General features: G+C 46.6%; 1 protein-coding gene across 1 annotated transcript in view; it reads left to right on the plus strand.

The window, feature by feature from the left end:
• Window positions 1-233: 233 nt before the first annotated feature.
• Window positions 234-25,947, plus strand: part of LOC145338655 (immunoglobulin mu heavy chain-like) — a 34,975-nt gene continuing 9,261 nt past the window's right edge. Inside the window, exons 1-7 of the mRNA XM_080183047.1 lie at window positions 234-332; window positions 452-741; window positions 2,271-2,355; window positions 9,354-9,668; window positions 12,739-13,038; window positions 19,129-19,431; window positions 19,522-19,839. Coding sequence (XP_080039173.1) covers window positions 287-332; window positions 452-741; window positions 2,271-2,355; window positions 9,354-9,668; window positions 12,739-13,038; window positions 19,129-19,431; window positions 19,522-19,839 — 1,657 coding nt within the window. The 5' untranslated portion in view covers window positions 234-286. The remainder of the gene's footprint in view (window positions 333-451; window positions 742-2,270; window positions 2,356-9,353; window positions 9,669-12,738; window positions 13,039-19,128; window positions 19,432-19,521; window positions 19,840-25,947) is intronic.

Here is a 25,947-nt window from a genome sequence, read left to right on the forward strand (position 1 = left end):
TTTAACTTTGAAATAAATAGTAGAAAGTGTGACTGGATCTTGAATCTTATTATTGCTGCTGATTTGCTGCCTTTTGGATCAGTAAATAAGTTGTTGAGGATTGAAATCTCTGCTGGAGGCGGGGACAGGAAGCTTCTGGTTTCAGTGGGTGGAGCTGTAGTTTGTGCTGTGGGACCCTCACTCACTCCACTTCCCTATTTAAACAGCACTGACTCCAGCTCCAAACAAAGTGGCTGTGAGGCAGCCGGTTTCTGGAGTGTCTGTGTGTGTCTGAATACACAGGACGATGGGGACTGCTCCTTATCTCTGTGTCCTTCTGTTGTGTCTGACAGGTGAGAGGTGTCGGGGCTTTATCCCCACACAGTCTGATTATTCAGGGATTCTTTGATCATCTGTTTATCCAGCGGGGTTTATTAAAGTTAACTCTCTTCTTTCTCTCTTTTATTAACAGGTGTCCGGTCTGATGTCGTGCTGACCCAGCCCGAGTCTGTTGTGAAAAAGCCGGGGGAGACAGTCAGACTCTCCTGTGCAGTCAGTGGGTTCAGCCTCAGTAGCTATCGGATGCACTGGGTCAAACAGGTCCCTGGGAAGGGGCTGGAGTGGTTACTGTCCTATCGTTCATCAAGTAGCAAGGGTTTCGCGCCTGGAATTGAAGGTCGATTTACCCCGTCCAAGGACAGCAACACCGCTTACATAGAAATCACCAATCTGAGAGCGGATGACACCGCCATCTATTACTGTGTCAGAAACACAGCGAGAGGAAGCAGGGCTGGACTGGTACAAAATCTCAGAGATACAATCTGCAGTCAGTGGAAGGAGTGAAAGGGGAGGAATGATCGCTCACCCTCAATTATCAGCACAGATTTATTCCCATCCTCATTGTGCTGGGATCTGCCGCCCCTGGAAATGGGAGATGTGGATGGCATGGTGACATCGTGGGTTAGCGCTGTGCTTCACAGCGCCAGGGACCTGGGTTCGATTCCCGGCTTGGGTCACTGTCTGAGTGGAGTTTTCACGTTCTCCCCGTGTCTGCGTGGGTTTCCTCCGGGTGCTCAGGTTTCCTCCCACAGTCTGAAGATGTGCAGGTTAGGTGGACTGTCCTCGCTAAATTGACCTTTAATGTCAGGGAGATTAGCAGGGTAAATATGTGGGGCTACGGAGATAGAACCGAGGTGGTCGGTGCAGGCTCGATGGGCCAAATGGCCTCTTTCTGCACTGTCGGGATTCTAGGATTCCATGACTATTATCTGGGAATTCCTGGGCTGCTGATGTGCTGGGAAACCTGAGAGCCCACAGCAACTTGGGGCACATCCAAAAAATCTCTCCAATAACTGAGACATCACAGCTCAAACCAGTGTCAGTGTAAATCAGAGAACAGGATTGCTCACTTGTCGCAGTGTGGGGTGTGGATTCAATGTGAAGGGACTGGATTCAGTGACAGTGAAAGGAGTGGAGGTTAATGTACGGCTGTGTATCACAGTGTCTATACTGGGTGGCACAGTGAGAGAGATGGGGGAATCCTCCATTCAAAAACCTGCCATAGGAAAGTTATTTAAACTGGGGTTTTCGGGTGATATTACCGACCTTTATCTCATGACCCGTGGATATAAATCACATCCTGATTCAATAATCTGGGAATGTGAACAACTTCTTTTCGGATATTATTGAAAAAGAGAAAGAACAATGAGTAACAGCGAGAGGATGCAGAACAATGAAAACTCCTTGTGGATCATCTCATCTTCCTGTAAAGTCCTGAAAGATCCTGAGTTTGACACCCGGTGTGTGGGGGACACACGGATACAGACTGAGGAATTAATAAAGCTTCTGGCTGCCTGTCTGGGATATTGTATTTTGGGCTGGATCTTATACCTGTGGTTTATGACCTGGGGTGAAACACTGTGATACGCTCACAGTGATAGAGAGCTTGACACAAACTCCCCCCTGTACAAATGACCGCGTGTATCAGAGTCTGTGTCCATGGATTCCACATTCCTGTTTCCCAGAGTGAAATATCTCAGCACTGACTTAGATCCTCGGGGGAAAATGTGGATTTCTGGGTACATAAAAGACAAAAAGGAGACAATTCTGTTTCTCGGTAAAACGCAGGAGCTGGTGTTCGCAGACAGGAAAAATACTTCATTTATTCATACATTTGGAACAGGATTAGGATGGAGTTTCAGAGTAAAAATCCAGCAAACTGCTGCTCTGGGTTGAAACATGGTTTAAGTTTACATTACCCTGAGATTATTACATATTGTGGACAAGTTCAGCTATTGTATTGGGTGAATGAGGAGACAGAGCACAGTGACTATCTTGATTATTGGGGGAGCGGAACCTTCGTGGAAGTGACTTCAGGTAAGAGAAACTTCTCAATTCCTTCCTTACCTAATATTTATTTTCTTTAATTTGTGTTATTGGTGAATTTGATCATTCAGCTGTAATGTGTGATTTATCTGAAATCAGTGAGATATTTGGAACAATTAAATGATTCTCTCTGAGAGAGATGGATTTCTGTAGAGACAAGAACATACCCAGTAATTGGAGCTGAAATCTGATAACTGGATTTACTCTCAAGGATTAAGGTTTAACTCCACAGAACCGATTCTCAGAATGGAATACCGATTCCCGGATCTGTTTATTGTGTTCTGTTTGATTCAGATTATAGTTTTCAGGACATTATGTTAGGACAGGTTTGGTGATTTTGGATTTTAGGATATTTTCAGATGGGTTCAGATTTTGTTCTAATCTGAGTTCAAATATTTCATACAATTGTCTCATGATTTAATTGTTGGTTTCAGGGTGGTTTTAAATGTTATTTATTGCAGTTCAAACATTGGTAGAACCGTTTTTAGGTGTATAAAGAATAAGTTCTATGTTCCAGTTGATAATTTAGTGATTGTGGAGGGGAATTGGTTCACACAGATTGAGAAACAGGGACTTGTGTTTATAAAAATATCTCATTCCAACAAGCTGAGCATGAAGCAGTGAGCTGCCCAGACAGACAGGAATCAGGCTGCGTGTGGAATAGGATTGTCTTATTGAGACAGGATGTGATTTGTGCTTTGACAATAACTGTTAAACTATCTGGGACTTACAAACACCCAATCGAGAGTTTAAATCATCTTTTGCCCCTGAGCGTGAACCTACATTGAGAACTGGAGAGGGTTTTTTTGTGTGGGAGAAACTGTCCCTGGGCGCACACAGTAATGGGGCTGTTTATTGTTAATTCATTGGATCTGTTCTTTATCAACAGTTTTCTAATATTTACAATTATTGGATTGGATTTGATTTGATTTACTTTGTCACATGTATTGGGATACAGTGAAAAGTATTGCTTCTTGCGCGCTGTAGAGACAAAGCATACTGTTCATAGAGAAAGAAAGGAGAGGGTGCAGAATGTAGTGTTACAGTCATAGATAGGGGTAGAGAAAGATCAACTTAATGCGAGGTAGGTCCGAAGGTGGAAGAGAGAATGTCCGGGGTGCGTGGGGGGGCGGTCTTTAATTATGCCGGCTGCTTTGCCGAGGCAGTGGGAAGTGTGGACAGAGTCAATGGATGGGAGATTGGTTTGCATGATAGATTGGGGCTACATTCACGACCTTTTGTAGTTCCTTGTGGTCTTGGGCAGAGCAGGAGCCCATACCAAGCTGTGATACAATCAGAAAGAATGCTTTCTATGATGCATCTGCAAAAGTTGGTAAGAGTCGTAGCTGACATGCCAAATTTCCTTCGTCTCCCGAGAAAGTAGAGGCATTGGTGGACTTTCTTAACTATAGTGACGGCATGGAGGGAATCAGGACAGGTTGTTGGTGAGAAAAGTCCCAGTCTATCCAGCCTCTCCTTATAATTCAAACCATCAAGTCCCAGTAGCAACCTCGTAAATCTTTTCTGCACTCCTTCTAGTTTAATAACATCCTTTCTATAATAGGTTGACCAGAACTGTACACAGTATTCCAAGTGTGGCCTTACCAATGTCTTGTACAACTTCAACAAGACGTCCAACTCCTGTATTCAATGTTCTGACCAATGAAACCAAGCATGCCGAATGCCTTCTTCACCACTCTGTCCACCTGTGACTCCACTTTCAGGGAGCTATGAACCTGTACCCCTAGATCTCTTTGTTCTGTAACTCTCCCCAGTGCCCTCCCATTAACTGAGTAATAAAAACAGTAACTCAATAATTAAATGTTGCCATGTGTAAGTCTGGATATCCTGTGGTGAAGTGGTTCGTATCCCTGCCTCTGAGCCAGAGGCTCCAGGTTTGAGTTTCTGCCCCAGGGCCTGATGACCAAGGAAGCTGCATTCATAACACGACCAACAGGTTGAGCATCAACCTGTAAAATCCTCCCAGCGCACACCAATAGCAGGTGTTCAGAGCGGGAGAGAATCGTGGTCAGTGACGCTTGATGCAGAGTGGTGTTCCTCAAGCTATAAACTTCTGGCAACAGGCGAGTGACTTATCCCAGGAAAAAAACTTGCTGTGAAAGTCTGCCTTGTGCAGCACTCGGTGGTTCAGGCAGCACGGTGGCACAGTGGGTTAGCACTGCTTCTTCACAACACCAGGGACCAGGGTTTGATTCCCGGCTTGGGTCACTGTCTGTGTGGAGGTTGCACATTCTCCCCGTGTCTGCGTGGGTTTCCTCCAGGTACTCCAGTTTCCTCCCACACTCCAAAGATGTGCGGGTTAGGTAGATAGGCCATGGTAGATTGACCCTAGTGTCAGGAGGATTAACTAGGGTAAATGCATGGGGTTATGGAAATAGGGTCTGGGTGGGATTGTGGTTGGTACAGACTCAATGGGCCAAGTGGTCCCCTTCTGCACTGTAGGGATTCTATGAATTGATCGATGCTCCTCATTATTTTATAGACCTCTATAAGATCATCCCTAAGTCTTCTACGCTCCAGAGAAAGAAGTCTCAGTCCATCCAGTCTCTCCTTATAACTCAATCCATCAAGTCCTGGTAGCATCCTAGTAAATCTTTTCTGCACTCTTTCTAGTTTAATAATATCCTTTTTGTTTTATTCTCATATAGGCTGTGTGGTGGGATCATCATGTAGATAGGCTGAGTGAGTGGGCAAAGATGCAGTATAATGTGGGGAAATGTGAAGCTGTTCACTTGGCAGGAAGAATAAAAAAACAGAGAATTACTTAAATGGAGAATGCCTGCAGAAATCCAAGGTGCAGAGGGATCTGGGTGCTCTAGTGCATGAATCACAAACGATCAATAGGCAGGTATAGCGAGTCATTAGGAGGGCTAATGGAATGCTAGTTGGTATTACGACAGGAATTGAACATAAAACGGAGTGGGACGGCGGGGTTACGCTTCAGTTATTCAGGATATTGGTGAGACTGTCTCTCAAATACGGTGATTTTGGTCTCCTTACTTAAGCAAGACATAAATGTGTTGGAGGCAGTACAGAGGAGATTTACTAGACTGATACCTGGACTGACCTGTTGTCTTATGAGGAAAGATTGGACAGGCTGGGTTTGTTTCCACTGGAGTTTAGAAGAGTGAGGGGTGACTTGAATGAAGTCTTTCAGATTCTGAATGGTATTGATAAGGTGGAAATGGGAAGGATGCTATGCTAAATCCTGTTTGATTTGATTTGAGTTATTATCGTCACCTACATTGGGATACAGTGAAAAGCATTGTTTCTTGTGCACTATATAGACACAGCATTACCTTACATAGAGCAGGAAAGGAGAGAGTGCAGAATGTAGTGTTACAGTCATAGCTAGGGTTTAGAGAAAGATCAATTGAATGTGTATATATATATATGCATATAGCGATTTGATTTGGTTTATTATTGTCACATGTATTAACATACAGTGAAAAGTATTGTTTCTTGCAAGCTGTACAAAGCATACCGTTCATAGAGAAGGAAAGGAGAGGGTGAAAAGTGTAGTGTTACAGTCATAGCTAGGGTGTAGAGGAAGATCAGCTTAATGTGAGGTAGGTCCATTCGAAAGTCTGCCAGCAGCAGGGAAGAAGCTGTTCTTGGGTCAGTCGGTGGAAGATGTGGAAGCGTAGGAAAGGGGTGCAGAGGAGATTTGTGCAGAGGAGATTTACCAGGATATTGCCTAGTATGGTGGGAAGGTCTTATGAGGAAAGGCTGAGGGACGTGAGGTTGTTTTGATTAGAGAGAAGAAGGTTAAGAGGTGACTTAGTTGAGGCATACAAGATGATCAGAGAATTAGATAGGGTGGACAGAGAGAGTCTTTTTCCTCGGATGGTGATGGCTAACACGAGGGGACATAGCTTTAAATTGAGGGGTGAGAGATAGAGGACAGACGTCAGAGGTAGGTTCTTTACTCAGAGGGTAGTAAGGGCGTGGAATGCCCTGCCTGCAGCAGTAGTGGATTCGCCAACTTTAAGGGCATTCAAATGGTCATTGAATAGACATATGGATAACATTGGAATAGTTTAGGTTAGAAGGTCATTAGATTGGTTCCACTGGTTGGCGCAACATTGAGGGCCAAAGGGCCTGTACTGCGCTGTAATGTTCTATGTTCTAACAAGGGGGGGTGAGGTGGGTTTGAAATAAGAACATAAGAACTAGGAGCAGGAGTAGGCTTACGGGCTTAGCTGTATTTCATGGGGTGTAGGCATCACTGGGAAAGACAGCATTTGTTGTCCATCCCTAGTTGCCCTTGAACTGAGTGCCTTGCTTGGCCATTTCAGAGGACAGGTAAGAGTCGGAGATGTGATGTCCAGTGATCTTACTGCTATCATTAATCTAGAAACCCAGCTAATGTTCTGGGGACCTGAGTTCGAATCCCACCACGGCAGATGGTGGAATTTGAATTCAATAAAATATCTGGAATTAAGAATTTACTGATGACCATGAAACCACTGTCGATTGTCAGAAAAACCCATCTCGTTCAATAATGTCCTTTAAGGAAGGAAATCTGGGTCCTTGTACAGTCTGGCCGACATGTGACTCCAGAGCCACAGCAATGTGGTTGACTCTCAACTGCCGTCGGGCTAATAGAGGGGCAGTAAATGCTGGCCAGACACTAACGCCTATGTCCCACAAATGAATAAGTAAAGCCAACCACATTGCTGTGACTCTGGAGTCACATGTAGGCCAGACCAGGTAAGGAAGACAGATTTCCTTCCCTCAGGGACATTAGTGAACCAGATATCAATGACAGTTTCATGGTTCTGATCACTGAGACTAACTTTCTCGTCCAGATTTGGAAATTGAATTTAAATTTAACCACTGATCACGCTGGAATTTGAACCCATGTCCCCAGAACATTAGCCCGAGCTCTGAATTATTGTTGCACTGACATTACCATTACACCTTTTGGTGATGATACTGCAATTCTATGTTTTGCTGTTGTTTCGTGAAGAGACTTTAATTTACGCAATAATACGAAAATACGAACATAAGAACATAAGACCTCGGACCAGGAGTAGGCCATCTGGCCCCGTGAGCCTGCTCTGCCATTCAGTAAGATCAGGATGTTTCTGAATTGGAGACAGTTGCAGGGAAACACAGCAGCCAAACTGTGCACAGCAAGATTCCACAAACAACAATGTAATATTGATCCAGACAATCAGATTTAGTGATGTTGGATTTGAGGTGAACATTGGCCATGGCGCTGGGGAGAAGATCCTTGCTCTCCTGTGAAAGTGGCCATGCGGGGGAGGTGCCTCGATTTAACCTCTCGTGTGCAATACGGCACTTCGCACAGTACATCGCAACCTCAGCACTACATTGGAGTGTCAGCCTGTTCCCCCTTGTTGGAGAGACTAGGACCAGAGGACACATTTAAAAATAACCTGAAGGTTGGGGGCAAATTCTTTCTCTCAGTGGGTCGGATATGTGGAATTCACTTCCCAGGACTGCAGTGGGGCACGGTCATTGAATATTTTCCAGGATGATTTAGATAGGTTCTTGGTCAATAAGGGAGTCAAAGGTTGAGAGGCTGATTCTGGGGATGGTGGGACTGATGTAGGAGGAGAGATTGACTAGGTTAGGATTGTTTTTGATCTGATTGATTTGATTTATTATTGTCACATGTATTAACATACTATGAAAAATATTATTTCTTGCATGCGATACAAAGCATACCGTTCATAAAGAAGGAAACGAGAAAGTGCAGAATGTAGTGTTCCAGTCACAGCTAGATTTTGATTTATTGTTGTCACATGTATTCACATAGAGTGAAAAGTATTGTTTCTTGTGCACTATACAAAGCATACCGTTCATAGAGAAGGAAAGGAGAGGGTGCAGAATGTAGTGTTACAGTCACAGCTAGATTTTGATTTATTATTGTCACATGTATTCACACAGAGTGAAAAGTATTGTTTCTTGTGCGCTATACAAAGCATACCGTTCATAGAGAAGGAAAGGAGAGGGTGCAGAATGTAGTGTTACAGTCACAGCTAGGGTGTAGAGAAAGATCAACTTAATGCGAGGTAGTTCCATTCAGAAGTCTGACAGCAGCAGGGAAGAAGCTGTCCGTGAGTCGGTCGGTACGGGACCTCAGACTTTTGTATCTTTTTCCCCAATGGGAAGAAGGTGGAAGAGCGAATATCTGAGGTGTGTGGGGTCCTTAATTATGCTGGCTGCTTTGCTGAGACAGCGGGAAGTGTAGACAGAGTCAATGGATGGGAGGCTGGTTTGCGTGATGGATTGGGCTACATTCATGACCTTTGTAGTTCTTTGTGGTCTTGCCCAGAGCAGGAGCCCATACCAAGCTGTGATACAACCAGAAAGAATGCTTTCAATAGCACACCTGGAGAAGTTGGTGAAAATCATAGCTGACATACCAAACTTCTTTAGTCCTCTGAGAAAGTTTTCGCTGGAGTTCAGATGAATGAGAGGGGATCTTATAGAAACTTATAAAATTCCAACAGGTTTTGAAAGGATAGATGCAGGGAGGATGTTCCTGATGATGGGGGAGTCCTGAACCAGGGGTCACAGTCTGAGGATTCGGGATAGACCATTTAGGACGGAGATGAGGAGACATTTCTTCACCCTCTGGAATTCATTCCCACAGCAAGTAGTTGATGCCAAAACATTGAATGTATTCAAGAAGCAGCTGGATACAGCACTTGGGGCGAAAGGGATCGAAGGATATGGGGAGAAAGCAGGATTAGGCTATTGAACTGGATAATCAGCCAAGATGGTGATGAATGGCGGAGCAGGTTCGAAGGGCCTCCTCTGCTGCTATCTTCTATGTTACAGGGATAGACGGGAAAGTAGAGTGCGGCCACAATCAGATAAGCTGCCATCAAATGGCAGAGCAAGCTGGAAGCTGACTGAATAGCTGACTCCTGCTGCATGTTTGTATATATTTATTTACTGAGCTTATCCGTGTGCAATTATTTATATTTCAGTGACCCAGGCTGCACCATCGGTCTACATTCCCAACCCTTCCTGTGACGTGAACTCAAACCAAGATGAGATCAGCCTCGTCTGCCTGGTCAAGGACTTTCAACCCAAGGCCATCACTCAGACATGGTCCAGGAACAATCGAGTCATTACGACTGGAATCAAGAAGTTTCCACCAGTCCAGGGAAAAGACATGAAATACACGATGAGCAGTGTTCTCAAAGTCTCTGCGTCAGATTGGAATACCGATAGTGTCTACCACTGCAAGGCGGGCCACGATTCCAACGCAATGGTGGAACGGCAATACAAAACACCCAGAAGTTAGTACAAGATATTATTTTCCATCTAAAACTGCATTGTTAGACCATACGACATAGAAGCAGAATTAGGCCACTCGGCCCATCGGGTCTGCTCCACCATTCAATCATGGCTGATATTTTTCTCATCCCCATTCTCCTGCCTTTTCCCCATAATCCCTGATCCCCTTGTTAATCAGGAACCTATCGATCTCTGTCTTAAAGACACTCAATGACCCGGCCTCCTCTGCGACAAAGAGTTCCACAAATTCCCCACTCTCTGGCTGAAAAAATTCCTCCTCATCTCTGTTTTAATGGATCGTCCCTTTACCCTGAGGTTGTGCCCTCGGGTTCTAGTTTTTCCTACCAGTGGAAACATCCTCTCCACGTCCACTCTATCCAGGCCTCGCAGTATCCTGTAAGTTTCAATAAGATCCCCCCTCATCTTTCTAAACTCCAACGAGTACAGACCCAGAGTCCTCAATCGTTCCTCATACGACAAGCTCTTCATTCCAGGGATCATTCTTGTGAACCTCCTCTGGACCCTTTCCAAGGCCAGCACATCCTTCCTTAGCTATGGGGCCCAAAACTACTCACAATATTCCAAATGAGGTCTATACAGCTTCAGAAGTCCATCCCAGCTGTTGTACTCGAGCCCTCTGTTGATGTGGAAGAGGTGAAATTGGACAAGAAAGCTTCAGCAGCCAATGTAAGAGGGTGTTGCACAATACCAAATATTTTACCCCATAAACCATAAGACGTCGGAGCAGATTTCGGCCACTCAGCCCATCAAGTCTCCTCAGCCATTCAATCATGGCTGATATTTTTCTCATCCCCATTCTCCTGCCTTTTCCCCATAATCGCTGATCCCCTTATTAATCATGAAACTATCTATCTCTGTCTTAAAGACACTCAATGACTTGGCCCTCCACAGCCTTCTGAGGCAAAGAGTTCCACAGATTCCCCACTCTCTGGCTGAAGAAATTCCTCCTCATCTCTGTTTTAAAGGATCGTCCCTTTAGCCCGAGGTTTGCCCTCTGGTTCTAGTTTTTCCAACTAGTGAAAACATTCCCCCCAATCCTTCTAAACTCCTACGAGTGCAGACCCAGAGTCTGTGAGGCAGCAGTGCAAACCACTGTGGCGCTGCGCTTCTTCAGATAGGAATGAGAAGAAATCTTTTCTCACAGAGAACAAAGACCAAAGAACAAAGAAAATTACAGCACAGGAACAGGTCCTTCAGTCCTTCAATCCTGCACTATCCATGCTGCCTGACTGAACTAAAACCCCCTTCCCTTCCGGGGACCATATCCCTACATTCCCATCATATTCATGTATTTGTCCAGACGCCCCGTAAAACTCACTATCATTTCTGTTTCCACCACCTCCTTCGCAATGAGTTCCAGGCACCCACCACCCTCTGTGTAAAGAATTTGCCCATAGATCTCATTTAAACCTTGCCCCTCACACCTTAAACCTGTACCCCCGAGTAATTGACTCTTCCACCCTGGGAAAAAGCTTCTGACTATCCACTCTGTCTATGCCCCCCCTCAACCTCCGTCATTCCAGTGAGAACAAACCAAGTTTCTCCAACCTCTCCTCATAGCTAATGCCCTCCATACCAGGCAACATCCTGGTAAATCTTATCTGTACCCTCTCCAAAGCCTCCACATCCCTCTGGTAGTGTGGCGACCAGAATTGAACACCATATTCCAAGGGTGGCCCAATTAAGGTTCTATAAAGCTGCAAAATGACTTGCCAATTTTTAAACTCAGTGCCCCGGCTGATGAAGGCAAGCATGCCGTATGCCTTCTTGACAACCTTCTCCACCTACGTTGTCACTTTCAGTGACCTGTATACCTGTGCACCAGATTCCTCTGCCTATCAATATTCTTAAGAAGGTGGTGAATCCTTGAAACGCGACAGCAGTAGAAACTGGGTCAATATTATTAAGGCAGCGAGACGGATAGATTCTTACTAACAAGAGAGTTATAGATTATCGGGGGGAGGCAGAGTGCAGACTTGTGGCTAAACTTGTCCCCAAGTGGAGAATTGTAAATTCTATCTAAAATGGCCAAAATCTCAGCAACAACTTCATGAAGTGGTATCCAACACAGTTCTGGCCACCCGACTGTAAAAAGAATATGATTAAACTCAACAAAGTGCAAAAAAGATTTACTAGGATGCTACCGGGACTTGATGGATTGAGTTATAAGGAGAGGCTGGATAGACTGGGACTTTTTTCTCTGGAGCATAGGAAGCTGAGGGGTAATCTTATAGAGGTCTATGAAATAATGAGGAGCACAGATCAGCTCGATGGTCAATATCTTGTCCCAAAGGTAGGGGAGTCTAAAACTAGAGGGCAGAGGTTTAAGGTGAGACTGGAGAGATACAAAAGGGTCCAGAGGGGCAATTCTTTGACACAGAGGGTGGTGAGTGTCTGGAACGAGCTGCCAGAGGTACTGGTAGAGGTGGGTACAATTTTGTCTTTTAAAAAGCATTTAGACAGTTACATGGGTGAGATGGGTATAGAGGGATATGGGCCAAATACAGACAATTGGGACTTGCTCAGAGGTTAAAAAAAGGGTGGCATGGGCAAGTTGGGCCGAAGGGCCTGTTTCTATGCGTTAAATCTCTATGCCTCTATGACAATCTCAGACTGATTCTTGGCACTGTGAGGTTATCAGACACCAGCAGGAGAAAGCTAACCTTGTACAGCAAGTCACTCAGGAGCTAAAATACTGAAGGATTCTCGCTCTTTGTCAGAATCTAGAACTGAAAGATTAAGCGAATATTTCAGGAGAACCCAGTCAAATGGACGAATGAGAGCTTGGCATGGTGATGGTAACTCTGGATGTTAAAGGATAGAATACGTCTCGTCCCTAAATTGTCCCTAAATTAGACCTCCCCAAATCTGGCATAGAGAAAAGTCACAGGTAGAAGAAGGTAGATGAGGCATTCACTGAATGTTAAAATGGCAGTGTGGGCTTGTTGGGCCGAAGGGCCTGTTTCCTGTGCTGTGTTGTTCTTTGTTCTTTGTCGTCTTTACTGTAGCAAAACTATTGCGTAATCTGAAAGATGCTGAAATGTGTTACAGGTCCGAACGTCATCCCCCTTATCCCAACTGCGCAGATTATCTACAATCAAACTACTGCTGTCCTGGGCTGTGTGATATCTGGATTTACTCCCGACAGCATCCAGGTTTCCTGGAAGAAAGGCCAGTTGGAACAAACAGGTGTTCTTCTCCCTTCCAAACAGAGACCTGACAATACATTCGAAACAGTCTCTTACCTGACAGTCACTGTGGCGGATTGGAAGAACGGAGATGGCTACGTTTGTCAAGTGACCCACGCACCTTCGAACTTCAATCAGGTGATCAACTTCAGATACCGAGAGGGTAAGTGGTGTCTGAGAGAGGAAAGGAATATAAGAACATAAGAACATAAGAAATAGGAGCAGGAGTAGGCCATCTGGCCCTTCGAGCCTGCCCCGCCATTCAATAAGATCATGGCTGATCTGTCGTGGCTCAGTTCCACTTTCCCGCCCTCTCCCCATAACCCTTAATCCCCTCTCTTATCAAAAACCCATCAACCCGCTTCTTAAAAATATTTAGCGAGGCAGCCTCCACCACTTCAACGGGCAGAGAATTCCAGAGATTCACCACCCTTTGAGTGAAGAAGTTCCTCCTCAACTCCGTTCTGAACTGCCCCCCCTTTATCTTGAGGCTGTGCCCCCTAGTCCTACTGTCTTTTTTGAGCGGGAAGAGTCTTTCCACCTCTATCCTATCCATCCCATTCATCATCTTATACGTCTCAATGAGATCTCCCCTCATTCTTCTAAACTCTAACGAGTACAAGCCTAGTTTATTCAGCCTCTCCTCATAGCTCAACCCCCTCAACTCCGGTATCAGCCTAGTAAACCTCCTCTGCACTCCCTCCAAGGCCAAAATATCTTTGCGCAGGTGCGGCGCCCAAAACTGCACACAGTACTCCAGCTGCGGCCTCACCAATGCCCTATACAGCTGCAGCAAGACCTCCCTACTTTTATATTCAATCCCCCTCGCTATGAAGGCCAGCATCCCATTCGCCTTCCTGACCACCTGCTGCACCTGCAGGCCGTCAGTAATATCCCGTCAGTAATTCAGACTCGTGTTCACTTCATGGGCAAAGACTCTCCCTCAGTTCAGAATCATTGTCCCCAATAACAAGCCTGCAGTGAGGGGGTAAAATGTTCAGTGTTTGGTGTTTTGACACTTAAGGGGAGTAATTTGAATGGAATGCAGGAAGCAGAGGGAAACTGCTGGAATTGGGTCACTGTCTGTTTCCCGCCCTTATCCAATGGAACTCTGTGACTCCAAATGAAGATGGGGCTGGGTGTGAAGTGGTCCAGCTGATACGTCCCATCTGATACCCAACACATCGAATCCCATCCACAGTTCAAATCAGCTCCCAATGTTTCCTTTTCTACTGCCTCCCAAACGCTGCTTTATCCAGGAAATCTTTCCAGTTTTGTGTTTGAAGGAATGGCCGGGATTGGCCTCACCGTTCCCTGAGCCTGCTCCAGAAATCACCCAACTGACTGCTCATCAATTCATTCCCCACATTTTCCTTTTCAATAGAACTCCCCCACCCTCCATCACTTGCTTTTATCAGGCATGGTAAACAGTAGAAGAGCAAGGAGGTCATGTTGGAGCCGTACAGAGCGTTGGTGAGGCCACAGCTGGAGTACTGGGTGCCGTTCTGGCCACCTCACTATAGGAAGGATGTGATCGCACTGGAGAGGGTGCAGAGGAGGTTCACCAGGGTGCTGCCTGGGAATGGAGTATTTGAGCCAGAAGGAGAGACTGGATAAGCTTGGATCACTTTCTTTAGACCAGAGAAGGCTGAGGGGGATTGAGGTGTATCAGATTATGAGGGGTTTAGATAGGGTGAGTAGGGAGCAGCTGTTCTCCTGGGTTGAGGAGTTAATCATTCCTGTATTCTCCCCGTAACCCTTCAACTCATTACCAGTTAAAAATCAGTCTAACCCCTCCTTAAATTGACTCACTGTCCCAGTATCCACCACACTTTGGGGTAGCAAATTCCACAGATTCACAACCCTTTGGGAGAAGTAGTTTCTCCTCAACTTAAACTGTGCTTAAACTGGACCAGATACTGGGCAAGATGACAGCTCAGTGACGATCGCTGATTGCTGTGCAGACACGTGGATTTGGGGCAGTGTCTGTGGGAGTTTGCGCATTCTCCCCGAGCTTGCGTGGGTTTTCTCTGGGTGCTCCGGTTTCCTCCCACACCCCAAAGATGTGCGATTAGGCTGATTGGCAGTAATAAATTGTCCCTAAATTAGTTTCCCTCAATGTGGATGGCCATAATGCTGATGACACCAAGGTTGGTGGAACACCAAGATTGGTGGAACGGCAAATTGTGCGGAGGGCGTGGAAAGTCTGCAGAAGGATCTAGATAGGCTGGACGAATGGGCCAGGAACTGGCAAATGGAATTTAGTGTTGGCAAGTGTGAAGTTGTCCACTTTGGTAGGAATGATGGTAAGAAGGACTATTACTTACATGGCAAAAAACTGCAGCATGCGACGGTGTAGAGGGACCTCGGGGTCCTTGTGCATGAGTCACAAAAACCCAGCCTGCAGGTGCAGCAGGTGGTCAGGAAGGCGAATGGGATGCTGGCCTTCATAGCGAGGGGGATTGAATATAAAAGTAGGGAGGTCTTGCTGCAGCTGTATAGGGCATTGGTGAGGCCGCAGCTGGAGTACTGTGTGCAGTTTTGGTCGCCACACTTACGCAAGGATATTTTGGCCTTGGAGGGAGTGCAGAGGAGGTTTACGAGGCTGATACCGGAGTTGAGGGGGTTGAACTATGAGGAGAGTCTGAATAAACTAGGCTTATACTCGTTAGAGTTTAGAAGAATGAGTGGAGATCTCATTGAGACATATAAGATGATGAATGGGATGGATAGGATAAAGGTGGAGAGTCTCTTCCCGCTCAGAAAGGACAGTAGGACTAGAGGGCACAACCTCAAGATAAAGGGGGGGACAGTTTAGAACGGAGTTGAGGAGGAACTTCTTCACTCAAAGGGTGGTGAATCTCTGGAATTCTCTGCCCGTTGAAGTGGTGGAGGCTGCCTCGCTAAATATATTTAAGACGCGGGTTGATAGGTTTTTGATAGGCAAGGGGATTAAGGGTTATGGGGAGAGGGTGGGGATGTGGAACTGAGCCATGACAGATCAGCCATGATCTTACTGAATGGAGGGGCAGGCTCGAGGGGCTAGATGGCCTACTCCTGCTCCTATTTCTTATGTTCTTATAAAACAATAGATAAGGGTCATGGATGGAGGGGGGGGACTGGTAGTGTTAAAATTGCGGCGCGGGCCCGTTGGGCTGAAGGGCCTGTTTCCCGGGCTGTTTTGTTCTTTGTTCAACTCTTGTTTTAAATTTGCTACCCCTTCTCCTTAAACTCTGACCTCTCGTCCCAGAATGTTCCACAAGAGGAAGCATCCTCTCCACGCCTACTTTATCCATACCTTTTATCATCATGTACACCTCAATTTGATCTTCCCTCATCCTTCTAAATTCCAGAGAGTCGAGGCCTAAACTGTTCAATCTCTCTTCGTACGACAAACCCCTCATCCCTCAATCAGGAGGGAGCAGAGTTTTCGAGTAAGGGTTAGGAGATTCAGAGGGGATTTGAGAAAAGAAAATCACACAGGAGGTGGTGGGAATCTGGAATTCACTGCCTGGGAAGGTAGTGGAGGCTGGAAACCTTACAACCTTTCAAAAATATTTGGATGGCACTTGAACCATCATGGGTGGGATTTTCCAGCTACACTCACTCCAAATCCAGAGACCACCTCCCCATTTCCCCCCGCCCCCCAACCCGAGTCAATAGACCTTTGCGTGGTCCACCCCCCCCTCCCCCACACCTGCTCGCTATGATTCCCGTGGGGGTGGGAGGGGAGAATCCCCCTCCATAACATTCAAGGATATGGGACAAGTGCTGGAAAATGGGATTAGCGTGTGTTTTCTGGTGCTTATTGTTGGTGCAGACTCGATGGGCTGAAAGGCCTTTTCTGTGTTGTTTGACTCTCAGACCGCACCCACCCCCACGCAACTCAGGTCAATTTCCTGTGACCATTCTGGACAAGGTGAGTCAGCTTGTCAACATCAACATGATCCGGTCCCTTTCGGATCCTGAAAAGGCAGGACTGAGCTGATTTCTCGGGCTGTGTGCTTCTCCCAATTTCCCGGAACACGGGAGGGGGAGTGAAAATGTGTACGGCTTAATCTGCAACTCTTCCAGTTCCAGGTGGAAATGCAACTTGTGAAGTACTTTCCATCAGGTGTAGACACAGGGTCAATGCAAGGAAAATGTCAACTAATTTAGAACATAGAACATAGAACCCTACAGTGCAGAAAGAGGCCCTTTGGCCCATCGAGTCTGCCCCGACCACAATCCCACCCAGGCCCTATCCCCATATCCCTACGCATTTACCCGCTAATCCCTCTAACCTACACACCCCAGGATACGAAGGGGCAATTTTTTAGCATGGCCAATTAACCTTACCCGCACATCTTTGGACTGTGGGAGGAAACCGGAGCACCCGGAGGAAACCCACGCAGACACGAGGAGAATGTGCAAACTCCACACAGACAGTTTGGTTTGATTTGATTTATTATTGTCACATATCTTGGGATATAGTGAAAAGTATTGTTCCTTGCACACTACACAGACAAAGCATACCATTCATAGAGAAGGAAAGGAGAGAGTACAGAATGTAGTGTTACAGTCATAGCGAGGGTGTAGAGAAAGATCAACTTAATGCGAGGTAGGTCCATTCAAAAGTCTGACAGCAGCAGGGAAGAAGCTGTTCTTGAGTCGGTCGGTACGTGACCTCAGACTTTTGTATCTTTTCCCCGACGGAAGAAGGTGGAAGAGAGAATGTCCGGGGTGCGTGGGGGGTCCTTAATTATTCTGGCTCTTTGCAGAGGCAGTGGGAAGTGTAGACAGAGTCAATGGATGGGAGGCTGGTTTGTGTGATGGATTGAGCTAGATTCACAATCCCTGTAATTCCTTGTGGTCTTGGGCAGAGCAGGATCCCATACCAAGCTGTCATTACAAGCAGAAAGGATGCTTTCTATGGTGCATCTGTAAATGTTGGTGAGAGTCGTAGCGGACGTGCCAACATCACAACATGGTGATCAGATAACCTGCTAAATGTTGATCACTTTCCCCTTCTTCAAAACCCTGACAACAGGATCTGTTTCTTCAGCCTGAGAAGGAGCCTTGGTTTCCGATCTCATCTGGTTCACTGATGTCCTTTAGGGAAGGCAATCTCCCTTCCTTACCTGGTCTGACCTATATGTGACTCCAGAGCCACAGCAATGTGGTTGACTCTCAACTGCCCTCTGAACAAGGGCAACTAGGGATGGGCAATAAATGCTGGCCAGCCAGCAACGCCCATGTCCCACGAATGAATTGAAAGATGAAGATAAATCAGAAAATGGGAACAATTCAAGCGTTATCTTCCCAGGCCAGTAACTCTGAATGAAACTGGGGAAAGTACATGTGATGCAGAAATAATCCCAACCTCCAGGAAGAGGGAACTTGTGTTACTTCCTCTGATTTCTGGGGGTTGTTCTCCCAATACAAACCAACCACCTTCTTTCACAAGGAATTACCATCAATGGCAATGTGCATTGATATAGCGCCATCAATGCAGCAAACCATTCCAAAGGGCCTGACAGGAACAAAACCAAAGGGGAGCTGACACTGAGCCAGAAGGAGAACATATTGTGAGATACTGAAAGCTTGGCCGAAGAGAGAGAGGCTTTAAGGAGAGTCTCAAACGAGGGGAGAGAGGTGAGAAGTCGCTGAGGTTTGGAGGTAAGTTGCAGAGATTGGGGCCCAGATGGTTGAAGGAACGTCCACCAATGCTGGGTGGAAAGCGAGCGAAGGATACCAGAGACTAGAATTATACAGAGTTTCTGGACGGCTGTAGGAATGGAGAAGATTACTGAGATCAGGAGAGTTGAAGCCAATGGAACATTAGGATGAGGATTCTAAGCCTGAGGAGATCCAGGTTCCTCATACGACAAGCTCTTCATTCCAGGGATCATTCTTGTGAATCTCCTCTGGACCCTTTCCGAGGCCAACACACCCTTCCTGAGATACGGGGCCCAAAATGCTCACAACATTCCGAATAGGGTCTGACCAGAGCCTTACACACCCTCAACAGTACATCCCTGCCCTTGTATTCTCGCCGTCTTGACATGAATGCTAACATTGCATTTGTCTTCCTAACTGCCGACTGAATTGCACATTAACCTTGAGAGAATCTTGAACAAGGACTCCCAAATCTCCTTGTGTTTGGAATGGGAAGCCCCATCTCTCCACGGATGCTATCAGACCTGTTGAGTTTCTCCAGCATTTTCTGTTTTTGTTTCGATTTCTCTGAACTTTTCCCCTTTCCCATTCCCAGAAATGACTGTCTTGATCCGAAATCCTTCCATCAGAGAGGTTTGGATGAACAAGACGGCTACCCTGGAGTGCTCAGTGGTCTGTTCTGATCCGAGCCCAATCCAGATCCTCTGGGAAGTGAGTGACAAGAGTAGAAGTGACGGAGTTTTGACTTATCCGCCCACAAGGGAAGGGAGCCTGCACATTATCGTCAGCCAACTTCGAACCAGTGCAGAGGAATGGGAGAGCGGGGTGGAGTTTGTGTGCTCCGTGCATGGTGCTGCCTCGTCTGCACCAGTGTCAAAACGGATAAGCAGAGCAAAAGGTGGGCAAACAATCAGAAATTAATCTCCTGACTTTGGTAGGCTTGAGGGGGAAAATTTTAACGCTTCCCGTGTTTACCCATTTGTTCCAGTGAACCCAAAAAGTCCCACAGTTAGACTGCTGCCCCCAGCAGAAGAAGAGATGAAGAGTAAGAACACAGCCACACTCGAGTGTTTGATCACTGGATTCTACCCGGACTTCGTGAATGTCGCCTGGGAGAAAAATGGTGTTCTGATCTCCTCCAAGACTCGTGCTGGGCTCACCGCTCTGGAGCAGGCAGGGACATTCAGTGTCAGGCACTACCTGACTGTGAGTACAGAGGAGTGGAGGAAAGGCTCAGCCTTCACCTGCACTGTGTCTCACCCACCCTCCCACTTCAACAGCCGCAAGACAGTGAAGAACATCCAAGGTATGACCCTGGGGCCCCAACTCCAAAATTAACACTGTTAATCCCTGAGGCTGTAAACTCTGTGAGGGTCAGGAAGTTTAACACGGACAATGTCCGCGTGTTTATGCAGTGGGTGTTTGAGTGAGTTGAGGAGTCAATCATTACGGCATTCTCCCCATAACCCTTCACCCCATCACCAATTAAAAATCAGTCTAACCCCTCCTTAAATTGACTCACTGTCCCAGTATCCACCACACTTTGGGGTAGCAAATTCCACAGATTCACAACCCTTTGGGAGAAGTAGTTTCTCCTCAACTCTGTTTTAAATTTGCTACCCCTTCTCCTTAGACTCTGAGTGGGAGAGGTTCTTCCCACTCAGAAAGGACAGTAGGACTAGAGGGCACAGCTGCCCTCTAAAGGGGGGGCGGTTTAGAACGGAGTTGAGGAGGAACTTCTTCACTCAAAGGGTGGTGAATCTCTGGAATTCTCTGCCCGTTGAAGTGGTGGAGGCTGCCTCACTCATTATTTTTAAGACGCGGGTTGATAGGTTTTTGATAAGAGAGGGGATTAAGGGTTATGGGGAGAGGGCGGGAAAGTGGAACTGAGCCATGACAGATCAGCCATGATCTTACTGAATGGAGGGGCAGGCTTGAGGGGCTAGATGGCCTACTCCTGCTCCTATTTCTTATGTTCTTATAAAACAATAGATAAGGGTCATGGATGGAGCGGGGGACTGGTAGTATTAAAATGGCGGCACGATCTCGTTGGGCCGAAGGGCCTGTTTCCCGGGCTGTTTTGTTCTTTGTTCAACTCTGTTTTAAATTTGCTACCCCTTCTCCTTAGACTCTGACCTCTCGTCCCAGAATGTCCCACAAGAGGAAACATCCTCTCCACGTCTACTTTATCCATACCTTTTATCATCTTGTACACCTCAATTTGATCTTCCCTCATCCTTCTGAATTCCAGAGAGTCGATGCCTAAACTGTTCAATCTCTCTTCGTACGACAAACCCCTCATCCCTCAATCAGGAGGGAACAGAGTTTTAGAGTAAGGGTTAGGAGATTCAGAGGGAATTGAGAAAAGAAAATCACACAGGAGGTGGTGGGAATCTGGAATTCACTGCCTGGGAAGGTAGTGGAGGCTGGAAACCTTACAACCTTGCAAAAATATTTGGATGAGCACTTGAACCATCATGGGTGGGATTTTCCAGCTACACTCACTCCAAATCCAGAGACCACCTCCCCACCCCGCCACCCCGAGTCAATAGACCTTTGCGTGGTCCACCCCCCCTCCCCCACACCTGCTCGCTATGATTCCCGTGGGGGTGGGAGGGGAGAATCCCCCTCCGTAACATTCAAGGATATGGGACAAGTGCTGGAAAATGGGATTAGCGTGTGTTTTCTGGTGCTTATTGTTGGTGCAGACTCGATGGGCTGAAAGGCCTTTTCTGTGCTGTATGACTCTCAGACTGCACCCACCCCCACGCAACTCAGGTCAATTTCCTGTGACCATTCTGGACAAGGTGAGTCAGCTTGTCAACATCAACATGATCCGGTCCCTTTCAGATCCTGAAAAGGCAGGACTGAGCTGATTTCTCGGGCTGTGTGCTTCTCCCAATTTCCCAGAACACGGGAGGGGGAGTGAAAATGTGTACGGCTTAATCTGCAACTCTTCCAGTTCCAGGTGGAAATGCAACTTGTGAAGTACTTTCCATCAGGTGTAGACACAGGGTCAATGCAAGGAAAATGTCAACTAATTTAGAACATAGAACATAGAACCCTACAGTGCAGAAAGAGGCCCTTTGGCCCATCGAGTCTGCCCCGACCACAATCCCACCCAGGCCCTATCCCCATATCCCTACGCATTTACCCGCTAATCCCTCTAACCTACACACCCCAGGATACGAAGGGGCAATTTTTTAGCATGGCCAATTAACCTTACCCGCACATCTTTGGACTGTGGGAGGAAACCGGAGCACCCGGAGGAAACCCACGCAGACACGAGGAGAATGTGCAAACTCCACACAGACAGTTTGGTTTGATTTGATTTATTATTGTCACATATCTTGGGATATAGTGAAAAGTATTGTTCCTTGCACACTACACAGACAAAGCATACCATTCATAGAGAAGGAAAGGAGAGAGTACAGAATGTAGTGTTACAGTCATAGCGAGGGTGTAGAGAAAGATCAACTTAATGCGAGGTAGGTCCATTCAAAAGTCTGACAGCAGCAGGGAAGAAGCTGTTCTTGAGTCGGTCGGTACGTGACCTCAGACTTTTGTATCTTTTCCCCGACGGAAGAAGGTGGAAGAGAGAATGTCCGGGGTGCGTGGGGGGTCCTTAATTATTTTGGCTCTTTGCAGAGGCAGTGGGAAGTGTAGACAGAGTCAATGGATGGGAGGCTGGTTTGTGTGATGGATTGAGCTAGATTCACAATCCCTGTAATTCCTTGTGGTCTTGGGCAGAGCAGGATCCCATACCAAGCTGTCATTACAAGCAGAAAGAATGCTTTCTATGGTGCATCTGTAAATGTTGGTGAGAGTCGTAGCGGACGTGCCAACATCACAACATGGTGATCAGATAACCTGCTAAATGTTGATCACTTTCCCCTTCTTCAAAACCCTGACAACAGGATCTGTTTCTTCAGCCTGAGAAGGAGCCTTGGTTTCCGATCTCATCTGGTTCACTGATGTCCTTTAGGGAAGGCAATCTCCCTTCCTTACCTGGTCTGACCTATATGTGACTCCAGAGCCACAGCAATGTGGTTGACTCTCAACTGCCCTCTGAACAAGGGCAACTAGGGATGGGCAATAAATGCTGGCCAGCCAGCAACGCCCATGTCCCACGAATGAATTGAAAGATGAAGATAAATCAGAAAATGGGAACAATTCAAGCGTTATCTTCCCAGGCCAGTAACTCTGAATGAAACTGGGGAAAGTACATGTGATGCAGAAATAATCCCAACCTCCAGGAAGAGGGAACTTGTGTTACTTCCTCTGATTTCTGGGGGTTGTTCTCCCAATACAAACCAACCACCTTCTTTCACAAGGAATTACCATCAGTGGCAATGTGCATTGATATAGCGCCATCAATGCAGCAAACCATTCCAAAGGGCCTGACAGGAACAAAACCAAAGGGGAGCTGACACTGAGCCAGAAGGAGAAGATATTGTGAGATACTGAAAGCTTGGCTGAATGACAGAGAGACTTTAAGGAGAACCTCAAAGAAGGGGAGAGAGGTGAGAAGTCGCTGAGTTTTAGGAGGTAAGTTGCAGAGATTGGGGCCCAGATGGTTGAAGGAACATCCACCGATGCTGGGTGGAAAGCGAGTGAAGGATGTACCAGAGACTAGAATTATACAGAGTTTCTGGATGGCTGTAGGAATGGAGAAGATAACCGAGATCAGGAGAGGTGAAGCCAATGGAACATTAGGATGAGGATTCTAAGCCTGAGGTGATCCAGGTTCCTCATAATACAAGCTCTTCATTCCAGGGATCATCCTTGTGAATCTCCTCTGGACACTTTCCGAGGCCAGCACATCCTTCCTTAGATACAGGACCCAAAATGCTCACAATATTCCGAATGGGGTCTGACCAAAGCCTTATACACCCTCAACAGTACATCCCTGCCCTTGTATTCTCGCCGTCTTGACATGAACGCTAACATTGCATTTGTCTTCCTAACTGCCGACTGAACTTGCACATTAACCTCGAGAGAATCTTGAACAAGGACTCCCAAGTCTCTTTGTGTTTGGAATCGGAAGCCCCATTTCTCCACGGATGCTATCAGACCTGTTGAGTTTCTCCAGCATTTTCTGTTTTTGTTTTGATTTCTCTGAACTTTTCCCCTTTCCCATTCCCAGAAATGACTGTCTTGATCAAAAATCCTTCCATCAGAGAGGTTTGGATGAACAAGACGGCTACCCTGGAGTGCTCAGTGGTCTGTTCTGATCCGAGCCCAATCCAGATCCTCTGGGAAGTGAGCGACAAGAGTAGAAGTGACGGAGTTTTGACTTATCTGCCCACAAGGGAAGGGAGCCTGCACATTATCGTCAGCCAACTTCGAACCAGTGCAGAGGAGTGGGAGAGTGGGGTGGAGTTTGTGTGCTCCGTGCATGGTGCTGCCTCGTCTGCACCAGTGTCAAAACGGATAAGCAGAGCAAAAGGTGGGCAAACAATCAGAAATTAATCTCCTGACTTTGGTAAGCTTGAGGGGGAAAATTTTAACGCTTCCCGTGTTTACCCATTTGTTCCAGTGAACCCAAAAAGTCCCACAGTTAGACTGCTGCCCCCAGCAGAAGAAGAGATGAAGAGTAAGAACACAGCCACACTCGAGTGTTTGATCACTGGATTCTATCCGGACTTCGTGAATGTCACCTGGGAGAAAGATGGTGTTCTGATCTCCTCCAAGACTCGTGCTGGGCTCACCGCTCTGGAGCAGGCAGGGACATTCAGTGTCAGGCACTACCTGACTGTGAGTCCAGAGGAGTGGAGGAAAGGCTCAGCCTTCGCCTGCGCTGTGTCTCACCCACCCTCCCACTTCAACAGCAACAAGACAGTGAAGAACATCCAAGGTATGACCCTGGAGCCCCAACTCCAAAATTAACACTGTTAATCCCTGAGGCTGTAAACTCTGTGAGGATCAGGAAGTTTAACACGGACAATGTCCGCGTGTTTACGCAGTGGGTGTTTGAGTGGGTTGAGGAGTCAATCATTACGGCATTCTCCCCATAACCCTTCACCCCTCCCCTCCACCCCCTGAGTCAATAGACCTTTGCATGTTCCACCCCTTCCTCCCCCCACCCCTGCTCACCAGGATTCCCGTGGCGGGCAGGAGGGGACAAGGATAGATCTGGTCCTCGGGTTGAAGTCCTGAACTGGAAAAAGGGCAAATTTGATGAAATGAGAAGGGATCTGGGAAGTGTGGATTGGCACAGGCTGTTCTCTGGTCAGGATGTAAATAGAAAGTGGGAGGCCTTCAAAGGAGACATTTTTAGAGTGCAAAGTTTGTATGTTCCTGTCAGGGTTAAAGGCAAAGTAAATATGAATAAGGAACCGTGGTTCTCGAGGCAGATTGTAACACTGATTAAGAGGAAGAGACAATTGTATGTTATGTACAAATCAGATGCTCAAGGACTATAAAAAGTGCAAGAAGCTACTTAAGAGGGAAATCAGGAGGGCTAAAAGAAAATATGAGGTTGCTTTGGCAGACAGAGTGAAGGAAAATCCAAAGAGCTTCTGTAGGTATGTAAGGAGAAAAAGATTGTGAGCGAAGACCAGAGTGGTAGACTGTGTATGGAACCAAAAGAGATGGCGGAGAGACTAAATGGGTTTTTTGCATCTGTATTCACTGTGGAAATGGACATGGAGTCTACGGAAATAGGGCAAACAGGTAGGGAGGTCATGGAACCGCTACAGATCACAGGGGAGGAGGTGCTGGCTGTCCTGAGGCAAATCAGAGTGGATGAATCCCCAGGACTGGACAGGGTATTCCCACGGATCTTGAGGGAGGCTTGTTTTGAACTTGCAGGGGCCCCGGCAGACATATTTAAAATGTCAGAATTCACGGGGGAGGTGGCGGATGATTGGAGGGTGGCTCATGTTGTTCCGTTCTTTAAAACACGTTCTAAAATAAATCTGAGAAATTGTAGGCCAGTAAGTTTGACGTCGGTGGTGGGCAAGTTATTAGAAGGTGTGATAAGGGATAGGACCTCCAAATATTTGGATAGACAGGGACTTATTAGGGAGAGTCAACATGGCTTTGTGCGTGGTAGGTCATGTTTGACCAATCTATTCGAGTTTTTGAGGAGGTCACCAGGAAAGTGGATGAAGGGAAGGCGGTGGATGTTGTCTACCTGGACTTCAGCAAGGCCTTTGACAAGGTCCCTCATGGGAGGTTAGTTAGGAAGGTTCAGTCGCTAGGTATACATGGGGAGGTAGTAAATTGGATGAGACACTGGCTGAATGGAAGAAGCCAGAGAGTGGTTGTGGAAGATTGCTCCTCTGAGTGAAGGCGTGTGACGAGTGGTGTGCCGCAGGGATCGGTGTTGGGTCCACTGTTGTTTGTCATCTATATCAATGATCTGGATGATAACGTGGTAAATTGGATCAGCAAATTTGCTGATGATACA

Source organism: Carcharhinus amblyrhynchos, unplaced genomic scaffold (genome assembly GCF_965287045.1).
Source record: "Carcharhinus amblyrhynchos unplaced genomic scaffold, sCarAmb.v2.hapA chromosome_131, whole genome shotgun sequence".
NCBI lineage: Eukaryota > Metazoa > Chordata > Chondrichthyes > Carcharhiniformes > Carcharhinidae > Carcharhinus > Carcharhinus amblyrhynchos.